The sequence below is a fragment of the Musca domestica genome, unplaced genomic scaffold, assembly GCF_030504385.1.
Source record: "Musca domestica strain aabys unplaced genomic scaffold, Musca_domestica.polishedcontigs.V.1.1 59, whole genome shotgun sequence".
Taxonomy (NCBI): domain Eukaryota; kingdom Metazoa; phylum Arthropoda; class Insecta; order Diptera; family Muscidae; genus Musca; species Musca domestica.
In genome coordinates this window covers 1,793,295-1,811,114 of record NW_026712362.1, presented here as the reverse complement: position 1 = coordinate 1,811,114, position 17,820 = coordinate 1,793,295, and the positions used below count along the sequence as shown (strand labels likewise).

General features: G+C 30.7%; 1 protein-coding gene across 1 annotated transcript; it reads left to right on the top strand.

Moving 5' to 3' along the window:
• Window positions 1-580: 580 nt before the first annotated feature.
• LOC101893560 (regulating synaptic membrane exocytosis protein 3-like) lies at window positions 581-13,707 on the top strand. Its single transcript, XM_059129031.1, has 4 exons — window positions 581-786; window positions 849-1,019; window positions 2,443-2,577; window positions 13,074-13,707. Exons 1-4 carry the CDS (start codon window positions 622-624, stop codon window positions 13,086-13,088), a joined length of 486 nt encoding a protein of 161 aa, XP_058985014.1. The 5' UTR covers window positions 581-621; the 3' UTR covers window positions 13,089-13,707.
• The last annotated feature ends 4,113 nt before the right edge of the window (window positions 13,708-17,820 follow it).

The following is a 17,820-nucleotide window of genomic DNA, read 5'->3' as shown; positions in this document are numbered from 1 at the left end:
TATTACCAGGACATCTGCTGTTTTCAACAAATAATTTTATCAACTTGTTTATTTATTTCTAAAATCATTTTTCTTTTTCACATCGCTTCCCATTCATGTCTCATTCCAAATTATTGTCATTTGAACGAACTTTTCTTCTAGGGTGTAACTATGTGCGTGTGTTGAGAGCTTCTCTTAAGCCTTCAATGGAAAACAACATTCTCTTTTACTCTCTCGGTGTAAAGGCCTGGTTGTAAATACTACAAAGCATGTTGTAAAAAATATTGCAAAAAAAATCAAAAAATATTACACAATGCAACAGAAATAATGCACGTTAATGCAACAACATAAAAGGAATATTGTCAAAACAAAAAAAGATATATAAACAATATTTTTTTCAAATCCAAAAAAAAATCTTAACTTGAAATTGCCTACTATATCTCCCTGTGTATAATACAAAGTTATTTTTCTCATATATATATGAGTTTCAGTTGATATATAATTTTACTTTCTCTTAACTTTCCAAGAATATTATTATTATTTTTTTTTATTTAACAAACATTAATTTTGAATAATTACTAATATATTTTTCTATTTTAACAAACAACAAAAACTTTTTTGGAAAACAGATTCTCTCCCACCATGAGAGCGGATGAACAAATCAATCAATTTGTCGAAGGTCTTGGACCGGGCCAATTGGTTGGCCGCCAGGTGCTGGGTGCCCCCTCACTGGGCGATATCCAACTATCGCTATGCTATCAGAAAAATTGCCTAGAAGTAGAGGTCATTAGAGCAAGAGGTTTACAGGTGAGTGGCAGGGCGATAAATTTTCCTACGGAAATTAAAATATGAACCTCTTTTTATTTCAGCAAAAACCCACCTCGAAAATGCTACCAGCCCCCTATGTCAAAGTGTACTTGGTTTCGGGTAAAAAATGCATGGACAAAATGAAAACTTCCACGGCTCGCCGAACGCTGGAGCCATTGTATCAACAGCAATTGGTGTTCCAGAATTGCAATACCAAAGGCTGTATATTACAGGTAAGCTATCCCGATAGACCTTTAAAGATCGAAGAAAAAAACTTCTAGAAATTTTGACTATAGAAGGACTGCAGGGGGTCTCCTGAGAGATCTCCTGTCTATAGAAGACCGTCAGGAGGTCTTCTGTCTTTAGAAGACTTCCAGGAGGTCTTCTGTCTTGAGAAGACCTGCAGGAAGTCTTCTGTCTATAGTAGACCTTCAGGAGGTCTTCTGTCTATAGAAGACCTACAGGAGGTCTTCTGATTATAGAAGACCTGCAGGAGGTCTTCTGATTATAGAAGACCTGCAGGAGGCCTTCTGTCCATAGAAGACCTTCAGAAGGCATTTTGTCTATAGAAGACCTTCAGGAGGTCTTCTGTCTACAGAAGACCTTCAGAGGGTCTCCTGTCTATAGAAGACCTGCAGGAGGACTTCTGTCCATAGAAGACCTTCAGGAGGTCTTCTGTCTATTGATGACCCTCTCGCGATCTTCTGTCTATTGATGACCTTCAGGAGGCATTTTGTCTATAGAAGACCTTCAGAAGGTCTTCTGGTTATAGAAGACCTGCAGGAGGTCTTCTGTCTATAGAAGACCTGCAGGAGGTCTTCTGTCTATAGAAGATCTGCAGGAGGTCTTCTGTCTATAGAAGACCTGCAGGAGGTCTTCTGTCTATAGCAGACCTGCAGGAGGTCTTCTGTCTATAGAAGACCTGCAGGAGGTCTTCTGTCTATAGAATACATGCAGGAGGTCTTCAGTCTATAGAAGACTTGCAGGAGGTCTTCAGTCTATAGAAGACCTGCAGGAGGTCTTCAGTCTATAGAAGACCTGCAGGAGATCTTCTGTCTATAGAAGACCTGCAGGAGGTCTTCTGTCTATAGAAGACCTGCAGGAGGTCTTCTGTCTATAGAAGACCTGCAGGAGGTCTTCTGTCCATAGAAGACCTGCAGCAGGTCTTCTGTTTATAGAAGACCTGCAGCAGGTGTTCTGTCTATAGAAGACCTGCAGCAGGTCTTCTGTCTATAGAAGACCTGCAGCAGGTCTTCTGTCTATAGAAGACCTAAAGCAGGTCTTCTGTCTATAGAAGACCTACAGCAGGTCTTCTGTCTATAGAAGACCTACAGCAGGTCTTCTGTCTATAGAAGACCTACAGCAGGTCTTCTGTCTATAGAAGACCTTCAGGACGTCTTCTGCCTATAGAAGACCTGCAGAACGTATTCTGTCTATAGAAGACCTGCAGAACGTCTTATGTCCATAGAAGACCTTCTGGAGGTCTTCTGCCGATAGAAGACCTGCAGAACGTTTTCATAAGATTTTCTCTCTGTAGAAAACCTTCAACAGGTCTCCTCTCTATAGAAGACATTTCTTCTCTCCATGGAAAACCTCTTTCTTACCCCCCTTGATCCTCCACCTTCTAACTTCTTCTCCTTTATTTTTCTCTTTCAGGTTACCGTTTGGGGCGACTATGGCCGCATCGAAAAGAAAGTCTTTATGGGCGTGGCCCAAATAATGCTCGATCATATCGATCTCTCCAATGGCATTGTGATTGGCTGGTACAAACTATTCGGCACCACCTCACTGGTCAGTTGTCCTGCCAATACAGGTTTATCTAGGCGCTCATCACTAGCATCGCTTGAATCACTTAATTTAAAGTTTTAATAAACAAAGAAAAAAAACGAAAAAAAAAATTAATTAGACAACCAAAACCCCCCTCTACATCGAACAAACAAACATAACACGCTAGTGCCACCACCACCACCAACCTCCTCATACACTAACCCCCTAAAAAAAACCAGAGATCACCAAACGCATATGGCATAAACTAGAAAAAGAACAAACCATTGTTGAATATATTTTCTTTTCCAAATAAAATAATTCACACACCCATGTTATTTGCATTGAGTAAAGTAAAGAAGAAGTTAAAAACAACAAAAACACTTACCTATTTATATATACAACAACAACAAAAACAAAGAAAAGTAGTTTGATTCCAACAACAAGTTATTCCTACTTTACACAACCTTAGAATTGCGTTACTGTTCAAGTTACTTACCAACACATGTACATGCCTACCAAGTTGTATATCCTCACACACACACACTTATATATACATATATTAGAAAAAAAACGTAACCAATACCAAAAAAACCAAAGCGCCTATTTACATATAAATATATAGTTTGAAAAGATTTTGAAAGTATTTTCCATAATCCTCACCTTGTTATTTACTACCAACAACAACTACCATCCACCAACTACAACAAAAAAAAGCTACATATTTTGGCATTTGAAAAAAAAATCCTAGCTAGAAAAAATTTGAAAAACAAATATTCAAAAATTCAAAAATAAAAAATCCATCTACATACAACGTAGTACATTTTAGGTATGTTTCTTCACCTTTTTTCTTCTTACCTACTTCTCTACTTGTTCTCACTGTAATCGTATTGAATTTTAAGATTTTTTATGTATTCAAAATTAATTTTATTTTCTATTCGAAAATTGTAAATATTGTTCTGTGATTCCAAGCAAGTTTGGATAAAAAAATTAACTTTGTTAATAATTTTGTAATTATTTGCTCAATGCATGCTTAAATCGACATTTAAATTTTTCGTTATTTTATAATTTATTATATATTTTTTTTTTCAAAAATCTCTCCATATATCAACCCCGCTCATAGTGGGTGAGCCACATCCAAAATTTCAAAGCTGAAGCTCTTACCAGTTAATGTAATCCAGAATTTCCAAAAAATTCTAACAATTTGCAGAATTTTAGATAAAAATCATTAAGTTCGACCAGGGCGAATTTTGAGTACCCTCTACCATTTGGGATGAATTTGGAAATTTACAAAAAAAAAAAAAAAAAAAAAACATCAAAAATGCAGTTTAAATTTTAAAAATACAGAATATAGGAGGATAACGTTATATTGGGATCCATACGAAAACATGAATGTGCATAGGCAATTTTTGTCATAGACCAAATATGAAACTCGAAACAATTCCGATGAATTATGTCACAAAAACATCAAAACATATGGGAGCTATACAAAGACGTAGACCTGTCCTAGCCAATTTTCTGTCACAGGATGTAGTACCCATTAAGAAGTGGAAATACGAAATTTGCAACAATTCCGGTGATGTCTCTAAAATGGTCAAAATACTGTTATATGGAAGTTATACGAAGACCTGAATCTGCATGGACAATTTTATGTCATAGACTGTGGTACACATTAGGAACTTCATAAAAGAACTTTGAAACAATCCTGGTGTAACATGTAGGTAAAATTATCAAAATACCGAATAAAGGGAGTTACCACTACATATATAGGTGCCATACGAAGATCTGGCTGCATAGGCAATTAATGGTCACAGGCTGTAGTCCCTTTTAAAAAACTAAATACGATATATGAAACCATTCCGGTGAATAATATAGCTAAAATCATCAAAATATCGAATATTGGGAGGTACCGATATATGGGGCTATATGAAGTCCTGGGCCTTCATAGATAGGCTGTAGTAGCATTACGAACTCTTATTACGAAATTTATTACGAAACAATTCCGATGAACAATGTCGCTAAAATCATCAAAATAAATTATATAAGGAGGTTCAGTTATATGGGGGATATACCTAAACGTGGACCTATATAGCCCATTTTCAATGCCAAAAAGTCTGCAGACCAAACCCATATTTTACTAAAATTTTATCAACCTACTTCAATTCTTTCAGAAGCTAGAGTGATTTTCACATGCTGATCAATAATATACAGGGTAATATATAAAAAACTGCAACAGAGTCAAACGCCATCATTTTTAATTAATTTTTTTTCTACATTTTATTGAATGACAACAAAAAATGTCGAAAATAGCATCAAATTTTTGAATAAGTTTAGATTTGTTCGAATTGGTCACCTTTGGCACGAATTATGGCCAATGAAACCGTCACACGCTGCCCAAATATTGCTCTGCGGTATTTTGGCCCATTCCCGACGAAACGCTTGCTTGAGGTGATCGACACTTTGGTATTGGTCGGTACGTGTCAACCTTGCTTCCAAAATACTCCAGACAAAATAGTCCAGCGGATTGGTATCCGGGGATTTTGGTGGCCATTGTGCGCAGGAAATGAAGCGAGAAACCTCATTTTGTAACCATTCTTGGGAAGATGCTGAGTCCTGTTGGAATGTCCAAGGTCTGAGGCCAAAATGTTTGCGTTCCCATGACTTTAATATACCCTCTAGAATATTTTCGAGATAATATTCGGCATTTATTCTGATGCCACGATCGATTAATACGAGCGGAGAGCGATAATAGGCTGTTATGGCGGCCCACACTATCACCATGGCCGGCGCTTTAGTTCTGGTGGCCAACCGAAGGTGCACATTTTCAGCTGACCTCTTTGGCAAGTAAACACGATAATTTTGTTTGTTCACAAACTGCTGGACAACAAATGTTTTCTAATCGGACACGAAGAAAACCAAATTCGGCAGTTCACCACTTTCGGCCAAGCGAATCAACTCCTTAACTCTTTTGAGACTATTTTCGTTCCTGCTGTTCGGTGAAAGTTCTTGAACTTTTTGGAATTTCAATGGCTTCACCCCGAGCTCATTTTTCAATATTGCGATATGCCGAATGGAATATTGAGGGACATTCAGACATTTTCAACAATATCCATAAAAAGAATCACGTTTTTAATGAGGAGATCTTCAAAAATATTTTACAAAATCTACTACTTTCAATACCAGAAAGACCTTGTCAAAAATGTTCTTGAAACATCCAAAAATTTCAATCAAGAGGAACTTGAAAAATGCTTTTAAAAGACTTTTTGTCGGGAGGTCCTTAAAATTTTTTTTGCTTTAAATTAAATTCCTTATGAAAATATTTTTAAAAATGCAAGATTTGCCGTGATGAGGTTCTTCAACGACTTTTTCAAAAATCACACTTTTTATTTGCTTTTGTCAAGGAGACGATCTCAAATTTTCTTTAAAAAATTCGGGGGATCATTAAAAAAATTCTTAACAATCAGGTGGTCCTTAAAAATATTCTTCAAAATCTTGGATGTTTATTTAGGAAGTTCTTAAAAAATTCAAGATGTTCATGTCAAAAAAAAAAAAACAAAAAACACTGAAAAATGTTTCTCTCAGACGAACGGACGGTCGGACATGCATAAATCGACTCAGAATGTGATTCTATGCAGATCATCGAAAGAAACTATGGGTCTATCTCGTTTCCTTTTGCCTGTTACAAACAAATGCACACTGACATAATACCCTGACCACCTTGTGTGTAGGGTATAAACGTACTATGTAGGTCATAATCATGACCTTTCATAATGGTGTGGTGTAGCCAATATCGGTTTGAACATTATTCAATCCGAGCAAACATTTAAGAGCTACATTAGCCTTATTGCCCATAAAAACCTTTCATTACCAAATATTTAAAAATAACAGAATGTTGCCTTAATGTAAAAATAATAAAAGAATTTGTTTTCTCCAATGAGAAACTTATGTTTTTATGAAAAAAAATCGAGTAAAAAGGAAAGGATGGAAAAGCTGCATCAGAGAACTTAAAAACAGAAGAGTTAAAATCCAATTCAAATCCCTGATGATGACTATCGAAGATAGTCGAAATATCGGACAAATAAATTAATATATAAAAAAAAAACAAATTCGTCTGTTTTTTTAAATTCTGACCTCGAGCCAAACGAAAAACTAGAAAAAAACAAGTAAGCAAAGGCTAAAGTCGTGCGGGACCAACCATGTGATACCCTACAACACTACAATATGTTAAAAGCCCCCTTATGTCCAAACCCATATTGGAAGATTTCGCTTTTCAAATTATGATTTTGACTAGGGACACTCCGTACTCCGTATTATAATATTATAAGTCAAATTGAAAAAATCTCATGTGATAAAAAATATGAAAAAATAAAAATATGTCACAAAATACTGTAAAATCTATATTAACATCACTATTGGCATATTTTTATGCGATTTTGTTTAGATTTTTTACTTTTATGCCAAAAGGACATTCTAAATTGACAAAATTTGTCAAAATCGGAGCAGCCATTCTTTAATGGAAAATTTTACTTTTATTTAACACAAATGTTGTGGCTATTTCACCCACCGATTTTTGCCCAAGAACACCATGTAAATAATAAAAAAGAAATCAACGATCCATCAGTCATGAGGTCCTGAAAATGTTTCCCTGAATCCCTGAATAAATGTTCTTCAACAATTTATTCTAAAAAATCTGGTGTTATTTTAGATGATCCTTATAAAATATTCTCAAAAATTCCGGATTTTCAGTCAGGAGGTTCTTAAATAAATATTCTCAGTAAAACACAAGATTATATATATATAGGAAGTCTCTTCCAAAAATTTTCTGAAAAAAATCCCCGATTTTAACCCAGTTTTCTAAGAAATTCAAACTTTTTAACAATTTTTCTAAAAAAATAAGAATTTTAGTAAAAGGCAAAATTCGATACAATTTTCTTCAAAACCCACGATTTTTGTCTAGGAAGTCCGAAAAAATATTCTTAAAATTTTCATATTTTATATAAAGCCGGGAGGTCTCTGAAAAAATCTTAAAGAACGCAAATCTGTAGCGGATCATAAAAAATTAACAATTGAGGGTTGGGAAATAATTGAAAAAAAATGTAGCACCAGGTCAAAATATAACAAATGTTATAAAATGTAATTAATTTCTTTCAAAACACCTCCACAGAGGACTACTTATATATATCTCTTAAATAATTTAGATTTTAACTTTATTTTTGCTTCTTTCCACCTTAATTTATTTTATAAAATAAAATTGTAAGTTTTATAAAAAATTTTATTTTCTTCACCTCTTTAAAGTTTATCTAACCAATGTATTACCGAACACAGCTTGTTTAGAAACGCAATAATTTTTTTTTATAAATTAATCAATCAATCAATAGTTTTTTGCATAGTTCATTTAGCTTGATCCATTCCCGCCATAATAATTAAAATAATTTAAATAATATTATCAATAGTTTTGTTAATATTCCCCTGTAGATAATCAATGCAAAATTAGTTGTTGCTCATAAACCCCAAAAAACCCCACCCTTCAATACCTAATGTGCCATTTAATTAATAAAACATTTTTCACTAATAACACCATTTTAACATTAACATTCATTTTATATGACAATTTTTTCCCCACTCAATGTTTAATCAAATCGAATTTCCAAATATCGTCTAGGAAGATATTCATGTGAACATCAAACCCATAAAAAGAAAACATAATTTTTAAAAATTATAGCAAAAAAAATTAGATACAAAAAATGGCTAGAAATGCTAAAAATCATTTTAAAATTATAATAAAATTAGTAATAAAACAAATTAGTTCTAAAATTATATTTAAAATTCCACTTTAGAAGAAAGAAAACCGACAAGTGCTAATACATCATCCTCTAGGTATTATTCATCCTCAAGATTTTAGTCGGAGAGTTTAAAGGTTATGACGTCCCCTTCAAATAGACGCAACTTTAGATCAGCAGTCAAGCGCAAACAGTTGATATAGTTTCCTCTTCACACACACATATATGATATAAATTAATTGAATTCTCTTTATAAATTTTCAAATCCCTAGGGTCGCCCCTGTGTTTGGTTAGCTGGTGATGCCATACCGGAAGAAGAAGAAAATCAATGAGAAAAGAAAATAGAAATGACAAATAAATGTTGATAAGAACACAGACAGGGTCGTTGTAAGTAAACTCAGCTACACTCCCGGGAAAACAAACACCAACAACTACAACAACAACAAACAATCACAAATAAAAGGTTGTTATGCCACTTGAAACACTAACGAATTATCTATCCTACAATGATGGCAACCATATTCTTACCGAATCACATCAGACACATACAATGAAACAACATAACACACACACATACGAACAGCGAATTTAACACTTTTTTATAAACTCAAACACATACATACTTATTATGAAGAGAAAATGATGAAGAAGAAGAAGGAAAGGATAACGTGAGTTAACATTTTTTTATTTCTACAGTTTTCCAGTATTAGCTAGAGCCATGGAGCACCTTGTTAATAGAGCACCAATGTCTTTTATTTTAGGGATAACATTTAAAAAGAAAAATTGAAAATAATTTTGTAAAAAGTCAACCATAACAAAAAAAATATTTGGAAAATTAAATTAAAAAACATTAAAACATTAACATTAAAAAAAATCTTTATGTATTTTAAATATTTAAAATAATTTCAAGTTTATAGTTTTAAGAAAATTTGACATATTGGTATATTATTTATTATATAAATATGTAGTATATATGTATATAAAAAATAAGAGATGCTATATTTCAAAAGTTAATATTTTTTCTTATATTCAAAAAATTAAAAAAAAACTTTTTTAAATTTTCGCACAAGTTATTACATATCCAAGACAAAATTTGTTAAATTTCCTGATTCCCTTTTCGTATCGACAGACTATGAGGAATACCTCAAAGTACTCTTAAAAAAGGACCCGCCAAGGTACCACCTCTTTGTAATTCTTAGGGCATCAATTCGTATTTTAAGGAAAAACAATAATTTTTTTCCTTCAGGAAGTCCTTGAAACCCTGATTTTATAAATAAACAATTATCAGTCGGGAAGTCCTTGAAAATTATTTTTTAAAATTCCCCATTTTTAGTTAGGTGGTCCTTGTACAAGGTTCAACGATTTCCTCCTAGGAAGACTCTGTCAAAAATATTCTTAAATGGTCCACGATTTTCAGTAAGAAGTTCTTTAAAAATTATCTACAAAATTTACGATTTTAAGTCGGAAGGTTCTAGAAAATCTTTTCTTCAAAATCCTTGATATTTTAAAATTCCACAAATTTTTGTTGTTGTTAGAAAGGCCTTTTTAAAAATATGTTTATGAAATCCAGGAGGTTCTTGAAAATCATTCTTCAAAATCCACAATTTTCAGCCAAGAGATCCTTGAAAAAAAAAATGTCTACAAAATTCACGATTTTAAGTTCGAAGGTCCACAAAAACGTTTTCTTCAAAAACTTTGAAACTTTTTCTTCAATCTGTTGAATTTTTTCTACAAATTCTAGAAAGACTTAGAAACTTAACGATTTTATGTCAGGAGCTTCTTCAAAATCCACGATTTTCAATTTGGTCCTTGAACAAAATTTCTTAAAAATTAACGATTTTAGCCTTAGAAGACTTTTTAAAAAATATTTTAAAAGTTCAACGATTTTAAGTCGGGACGTCCTTGAAAACATTTTTCACAAAAGTTACCATTTAAGGTCGAGAATTCCTTGAAACTTATTCTTCAATATGCACGAGATCCTTGAAAATCCAAAATTCACTATTTTGAGCCCGAAGGTCCTTAAAAATATTTTCTTCAAAATAATTGAAAATTTTTCCTTCAAATTGTGAAAACTTTTCTGTAAATGTTTTTGGAAAATGTTCTTTAGTCCTTGAACAAGTGTTCCTCCAAAGTTACGATTTTCTTCTAGGAAGACTGTTTTTAAAAATATTCGATTAAAAATATTTATATTTTCAGTCAGCAGGTCCTCGAAAAAAAAAATCTAAAAAATTAAAAATTTTAAGGTCCTTGAAAATCTCGACGTATTTAAGTCAGGAGGTTCTTTAAACTTATTCTTCAAAATACAGGAGATCCTTGAAAAATATGTCTACAAAATTTATGATTTTAAGTCGGATCATTGAATTTTTTCTTCAAGCTATTTTTAACAGATTCAACGATATTTTTCTACGAAGACCATTTTAAAAATATTTTTAAAAATGCACAATTTTTAGTCAAGATGTCCTTAAAAATATTTTTTTAAAAATCCTTGATTTTCAAGTAGGAGGTCCTTGAACAAATGTGACTCCAAAATTCATCTAGGAAGACTTTGTCACAAATATTTTTGAGGATTCACGATTTTAAGGTCTTAGAAAATTTTTCGATTTTAAGTCGGGAGGTTTTTGAAAATGTTTTCTTCAAAATACTTGAAATTTTTTCGTCAAGATAATTTCGTGAAATTAACTCTACAAATTCCACAATTTTCAGACTTTTCAAAAATATTTCTAGAAACTTTACGATTTTATATCAGAAGGTTCTTGGAAATTGTTATTCAAAATCCACGATTTTTAGTTAGGAGGTCTCTGAAGAAATTTTTCTCAAAATTTTATTAATCATTTTCGTCAAAAATGTTCTTAAATGATTTACGATTTTAAAACAGGAAGTCCTTGAAAAAAATGGCACAAAATTAGCAATGTTAAGTCGGAAGGCCCTTGAAAATATTTTCTTCAATATTCCCAAAATTTCTTCTTCAATCTGTAATTTTTATACGAAATTCACGATTTAAAGTCGGGAGGTGCTTGAAAATGTTTTCTTCAATCGTTGCAACTAGAAATATTCCTAGAATCTCAACATATTTCAGTCAGGAGATCCTTAATTAAAATTGTTTATATAATGGAGAATATGAAATATGGTGAGAATCGATTCTTTTTTAGATATAGTTCCCATATATATCTTCAACCGATTTCGGGTTAATTTGCCAATATCAAATGGCCAATCAGTCCAACTGATCTGCATTTTGGCACATCCGTTTGAATTTAGCCTAGAAGCAAGTACATTAAATTTAAGAAGAATAATATTTGGTACCAGATATAAAATACAGCCCGGAAATACCACTGTCAGATTTTATAGAGAAAGAATCAGATTTGGATATAGGTCCTATATATATCATTATCCGATTTCAGGTTTATTGTGTACCAGATGACCAATGGAATGACAAATTTAATATAGCCTCCATCGTATGATGGTACAATCAATTAAAAACACGTAAAAAAGCACCTAAGTTCGGCCGGGTCCGACTTATATTACCCTCCACCATTTGGAAGGAACTTGAAAATTTTCAAAAAACTGCCGGAAGCTACCACTTAAATAAAAACTTATATAATGGAGACTATACGAAGACGTGGACCTGCTTACGAAAATTTTTGTCATAGGCTGTAGCACCCATTGCGAACTTTAAATATGAAATTTAAAATAATTCCGGTAAATACTGTCGCTAAAATCATAAAAATACCGAATATCGGGAGGTATCTTCAAATTCCTGTAAATAATGTTGCTAAAATCATGAAAATATCGAATATCGGGTTATATGGAAGACGTAGACCTGCATAGAACTTTTTTTCCATAGGTTGTAGTAACCGTTAAGATCTCCCAATACGAAATTTGAAACGATTCCGGTGAATAATGTTGCTGAAATCATCAAAATGCCGAATATGGGGAGCTACCGTTATATAGGGGTTATACAAAGAAGTGGTCCTGCATACAAAAATGTTTGTTATAGGCTGTACTATCCATTACGAACTTTAAATATGAAATTTAAATTAAATAATGTCCCTTAAAATCATGAAAATACCGAATATCGGGAGGCACCGTTATATGGGGACTATACGAAGACGTGGACCTGCTTACGAAATTTTTTGTCATAGGCTGTAGCACCCATTACGAACTTCAAATATAAAATTACAACTGATAGATACATTCATGTCTCAGAGTGGTTCAGAATCTTTTTTTTTTCTTTTTTGGAAAAAATCAGTTTTTATTAAATAAAAACCCAAAGCCAATACTTCCTAACATTTTGCTAAATAATGAGGTTGTTATATTCAGTATTAGTTTATATTTTTTTATTTATAATAATATAATATTTTTTGGTAAAGAACTCTCAATATTTATGTAAAAAATTAATGCTACATTAAAATAGTTTAAAAAAATTAATTATTTTTCTTATATATTAAAATGTAAAATATTTCTTAAATGTAAAATATTTTCTTGAAGCAAAAATTCATTAAATTTAAAAAAAAAACTGTATTTTATTACAAAAACAGAATATGATAAAAAAAAATAATTAAGGAATAACATAAAAATCTTTAAAAACTTATATAAATAATTGTAAAATATTTTTAAGCATTTCCAGCCATTTTTCTGTAAACTTTTGTCACACATGATGAACATAAATATTTTTCTGGATTTTATTTGGATTTTTTTTTAATTTTTCCTTAACAAAATTTCTAATAAATTTTCTGAATTTTCCAGATGTCTGCCACTTAGCGACCTAATATTGGATAAAAACAAATCTAATGATTATTAGCGACGATGATGATGATGAAAACTATGATGCTAAGGATGGTGATGATGATGATGATAAAAAGGCTTTACCCAAAAACCATCAATCTTGAGGCTCATATGGCGATACCATGTTTGAAACTGCAGCAGCAACAACAACGCAGAGGATCATTGAATACGAAACGAAGAAAATATTTTTTCTTTTTATTAAATATATATAGATAAAAAGGAAAATATTGAGAGCATTTCAATACATCTACATACGAACATACAAAACATAAGCAAAAAAAAAATAAAAGAAAAAAATGAAATTAATCTAACAAATCAGGACATTTAAAGGTTTAAAACAACAACAACTCTAAGAAGAAGAACAAAAAAACGGCTTAAAAAAATAAAACAAACAACATGAATGAATCTTAAGAAATTAAAAAAAAATAATAAAAATAAAAATTTTGAAGAAGTAAAAAAACAAGAAAATTGCATTTAATACCACAAATTAAATTTAGTCAAAAATCAACAACAACAACAACTTTGAAAAAAAACAAAAATGAAATGTATGACAAAAAAAGAAACTACAAAAAATAAATCTTCAAACCAAAAAAACCTTTGTAATATATTAAAAATAATAATAAAAATAATAAAAAAATATTTGTTAAATTTAACTTAACAAAGAAACAAAACAAAAAAACCAGTCATTGAACATAACAGAAAAAAAAACAAATATATATACACATAAATATATATATAATAAAAATCTTTATTACTCCTTGAGAAGTAAAACAAAATCAGAGTAAAAAAAATAATTTATTATTAAAACCAAAAAAAACCAAAAACTTGATAGTTAATATTTACTATTATTATTATATAAAAAATAAACTATAATAAAAAAAACCTAATATAAATTATAATTATTATAAAACAAATTATGTAATTTTTAAGTATAAAAAATATAATAAATAAATAAATAAAAAAACAAACACTTTAACATAAAAAACGACCATTCTTTAATGAACAAAGAAGCAAAAAAAATACAAGTAACAAACAATATTATTATTAACAAATTATTATTATTATTACTAAATATTAAATTAAAAACAAAATAAAAAAAAAACAAATTTGCTAATACAAAAACCAAAATAAATGAAATAACTAAATTCTAATACCAGTCACAACAATTCAGTCAAATATTATTTTCTCCAAAAACAAAACTGCAAATTATTTTAGAAAGAGAATTCAGTAAAAAAATAATTAACAAAAACATACCTTGTACATAGTTCATTCGTATACATACATATATAATTCAAAACAAAATAGTAATTCAAGCAGAGTTTATATATAAAAGTCAAAAAATATATATATATTTGTTATATATATTTAATAAAATACAGACAGCAGTTGAAAGAATTTCTGATTGCAAAATAAAAATTTCGAAAATGCATTTTTTAATTTATTCTCAAAATATTGCAATATTATTAAACTTCGATTTTCTGAAATCTGAAAATTTCCCAAACAAAAATCACGTGTATTTTTAAAGCCTTTTTGGAGGAATTTTTCACACGTTTTAAAGGTTCCATCACTTTTCTTATCAAAGGTCCATAACGGTTCTTTAATTTTATTCAGTTTTAATTTCTGTGATCGTTTCAGAGATACACGACGACGCAGCCCTTAGATTCGCCTTATATTTTTGTAAGAACTCAACATTCTCGACCAATCTTCATTTCTATTCTTAAAGGCATGGGAAGATTTTTGATACATATTCAGGCTATAGTTTTTATTCTCAAAGGTCTATGACAATTTTTTGATTAAAATGTCTGATAATTTTCAGCTTCTATTCTTCTAACTCTTCTTCTCGACCAATATTCTTTTTGGTGATTTTCTTACGCGACTCTAGAACTATTACTAACGACAACTCTCTGATTCGAAGCAGTCATAAATTCTGTTACGGGAATAGTACAGTTACAGGTAGACTGATGTTCACTTCGACTCTTTTTATTAACCTTCCTCTTCTCCATCAATCTTCTTTCTTTGATGTCTCTTACAATATTCTTTTTTAACTCTTACTTACAAAGGCCATGATTCGATCCACTACGCTACACCTCGAAATCTAGTTGCTCTCGAACCCCTTTCTCAAACAATCTTCTTTCTTTTATGTCTCTCCTAAAGGCTTTTTGAGATAGGGTTTTATTCAGAGCTGCGGATGGCTCGATTCTACTCGCGATTGAGGGTACGCGATGAGTACAAGTTTTACAAGAAATGTCCACTCCACTCTTTTTAGACATCAATATTTTTTTAACCTGTTTGAGAAATAAGACCTTGTTACACTCAAATTTCGCAATCATATTTTTTACTCTTATGTTTCTCGACAGAGGTCTATTTCTCGATTTAACTTTAAATTGGTTTCTTCTGCAATAATTCAAATTGTTAATCTGATGTCTATTGTTGAGCGTCATCTGCACATTGATAATAAATTCTGTGGTTATCATTATAACAAAAAAAGTTCGGAATTTAATTTGTGACTCCAGAAATGTAAAATTTTTAGATTGCCACACCAAAAGAAGCCAAGCTTTGGGCGCCATCTCCACGTCGACATTTTAGTATTTGCAACAAGGAAGTGCTTTACAATAGTACATAGTCACCATCTAGACGTCGAGTTTTTACACACTCATTGATTTACCGGATTATTTTGAATAGCTAATACCATATGAAGATAGAAGAACTCATTGTCAACATTTTTCACGATATTCGATTGCTTTGCTGCCACTACTATATCATAGATCAGCTATTGATAAAACTTATGACCACCTGAGCATCATCTATATGTTCTATTTCCTCTCGGTAGATTATTGCATGTAAAACAAAACTACAAAAATAAGAACCTTCGTCTTTTGAGCGACCTCTACACGTCGATATTGTTGTACATTGTACAGGGTGAGATGAAAAAACGACAACAAACGCCACAATTTTTACATTTTATTGAATAAAAGCAAAATATGTCGAAATAGCATCAAATTTTAGAATAAGTTTCGACATGTTCGAATTGATCACCTTTGGCACGAATTATGGCCTTCAAACGGCCAATGAAATGAATCAAATGTCTTTTTATAGAAACTCGAAAAAATATACAAATATGTTATAAAAGATTTTTTGACAGAATAGAATAAACCCAATCTGCAGCTACATCTAGACGTCATCAGTCTTACATAAGAAAGCACATAAAAGGGTAAAAATGTGTTCTCATTTTCTGAGAAAGACACCGTTCGAAGGAAACATTTTTCCCAATAAAATTATTTTTAACGACAATTGAAAATTCAGTTTTAAATTCTTCCTACAGAATTCTCATATTTATAAAGAAACTAAAATTACCATTTTAGACCAGTTTTTATTGTTGTAACATTATTGTTAATTGTTGTAATTTCAAATTTGTTACTTCTGTTTAACTTAACGACACCTGAATAAGAAAGCTAGTTAAAAATATTAAAAATTTTAACAGAAATCCGAAGACTCCACTTTGAAATATATTTCGAATAGTCAAAAAATTGTCCTAGAATCAGAGCCGGCATACTGTCAGAGTTTTAAGTATTTGAAATGTGAATTATTCAGATTCTTTCGAAACTAGTGTCATCCTCTTCTAGTGCCCACATATCTATGAAACTATGTGACTTTTTCAAAATGTCTAAAACATATTCACTAGGAAGCATTTATTTTTTTTTTTTTTTTGTTTATTTTTGATATTTGTTCAATTAAAATGCCATTGTAAATGGGGCTGCTTCGCAATGTCAAAAGAAAATTAAGGCAAAATAAAAGCTACTATGTTTGGCTGTTTTTAAGAAAACTGTGATTGTTTTCAATAACAAAATTAAGAAAGTTATTTGCAAATTCGAAAAACTATTAGAATTTCCAACAGAACAAACAAATTTACAGTACGCCTTAAGGTATACTTCAATTTATACAATTCCTGGTAAGTTAGTTTATAATAATGAAATGTTCGGTTCATGGAATAAACAATCATTGCGCCATTATTCGGTTGTACTTAAATTCCGTGCAGTTACTTTATGGAGCCTAAAAGTATGCTTTACTTTTGTAAGAGCAACAATTCACAATAATACAACCAAGAATCAAGTGAATATTGGATGATTCAATTAAATGATTTAAAATTAAACAGAAATGCATTTTCAAAAAAATAATTCCATTTTTTTTTTAAATACATGAAAAAATTCTAACCATTTTCCCACGAAATTCTGAAAATTTTGTTTCCTTCAGAATCAAGTGATTATTGAATGCTTCACTAATATTATTTAAAATTAAACAGAAATGCATTTTCAAAAAAAAAAATAAATTTCAGAATTGTTTTAAAAAATTCTATGAAATCATTCTAAAATTTCTTTACAAATTTCTGAAAATATTATTTCTCCCAAATATAAACAATACATAAAATAACATTATAATGATCAATATATATTTCAAAAAAAGAGTACCTATAAATTATAGAGAATGAGCTGTAAAAAGAGATACCTGCTTGAAAGTTACAAATACATAAATCCATTACAAAATAGACATACAACAAACAACAACAAAAACAAGCAACAAAACATGTAATAACCTAAATCTACTAAATTTAAACCAAAAATAAATTCCCATGTTTTATAGACAAATTTCATAATTTAAATAAATTACCAAAAAATAAATAAAAAATTGATAATCAAAGAAATATTTTCAA

Coding starts and splice junctions, on each gene's coding strand:
- LOC101893560 (XM_059129031.1), top strand. CDS start 622: ATGAGAGCGGATGAACAAATCAATCAATTTGTCGAAGGTCTTGGACCG. Junction 787..848: donor TTAGAGCAAGAGGTTTACAG/GTGAGTGGCAGG, acceptor TTTTTATTTCAG/CAAAAACCCACCTCGAAAAT. Junction 1,020..2,442: donor CCAAAGGCTGTATATTACAG/GTAAGCTATCCC, acceptor TTTCTCTTTCAG/GTTACCGTTTGGGGCGACTA.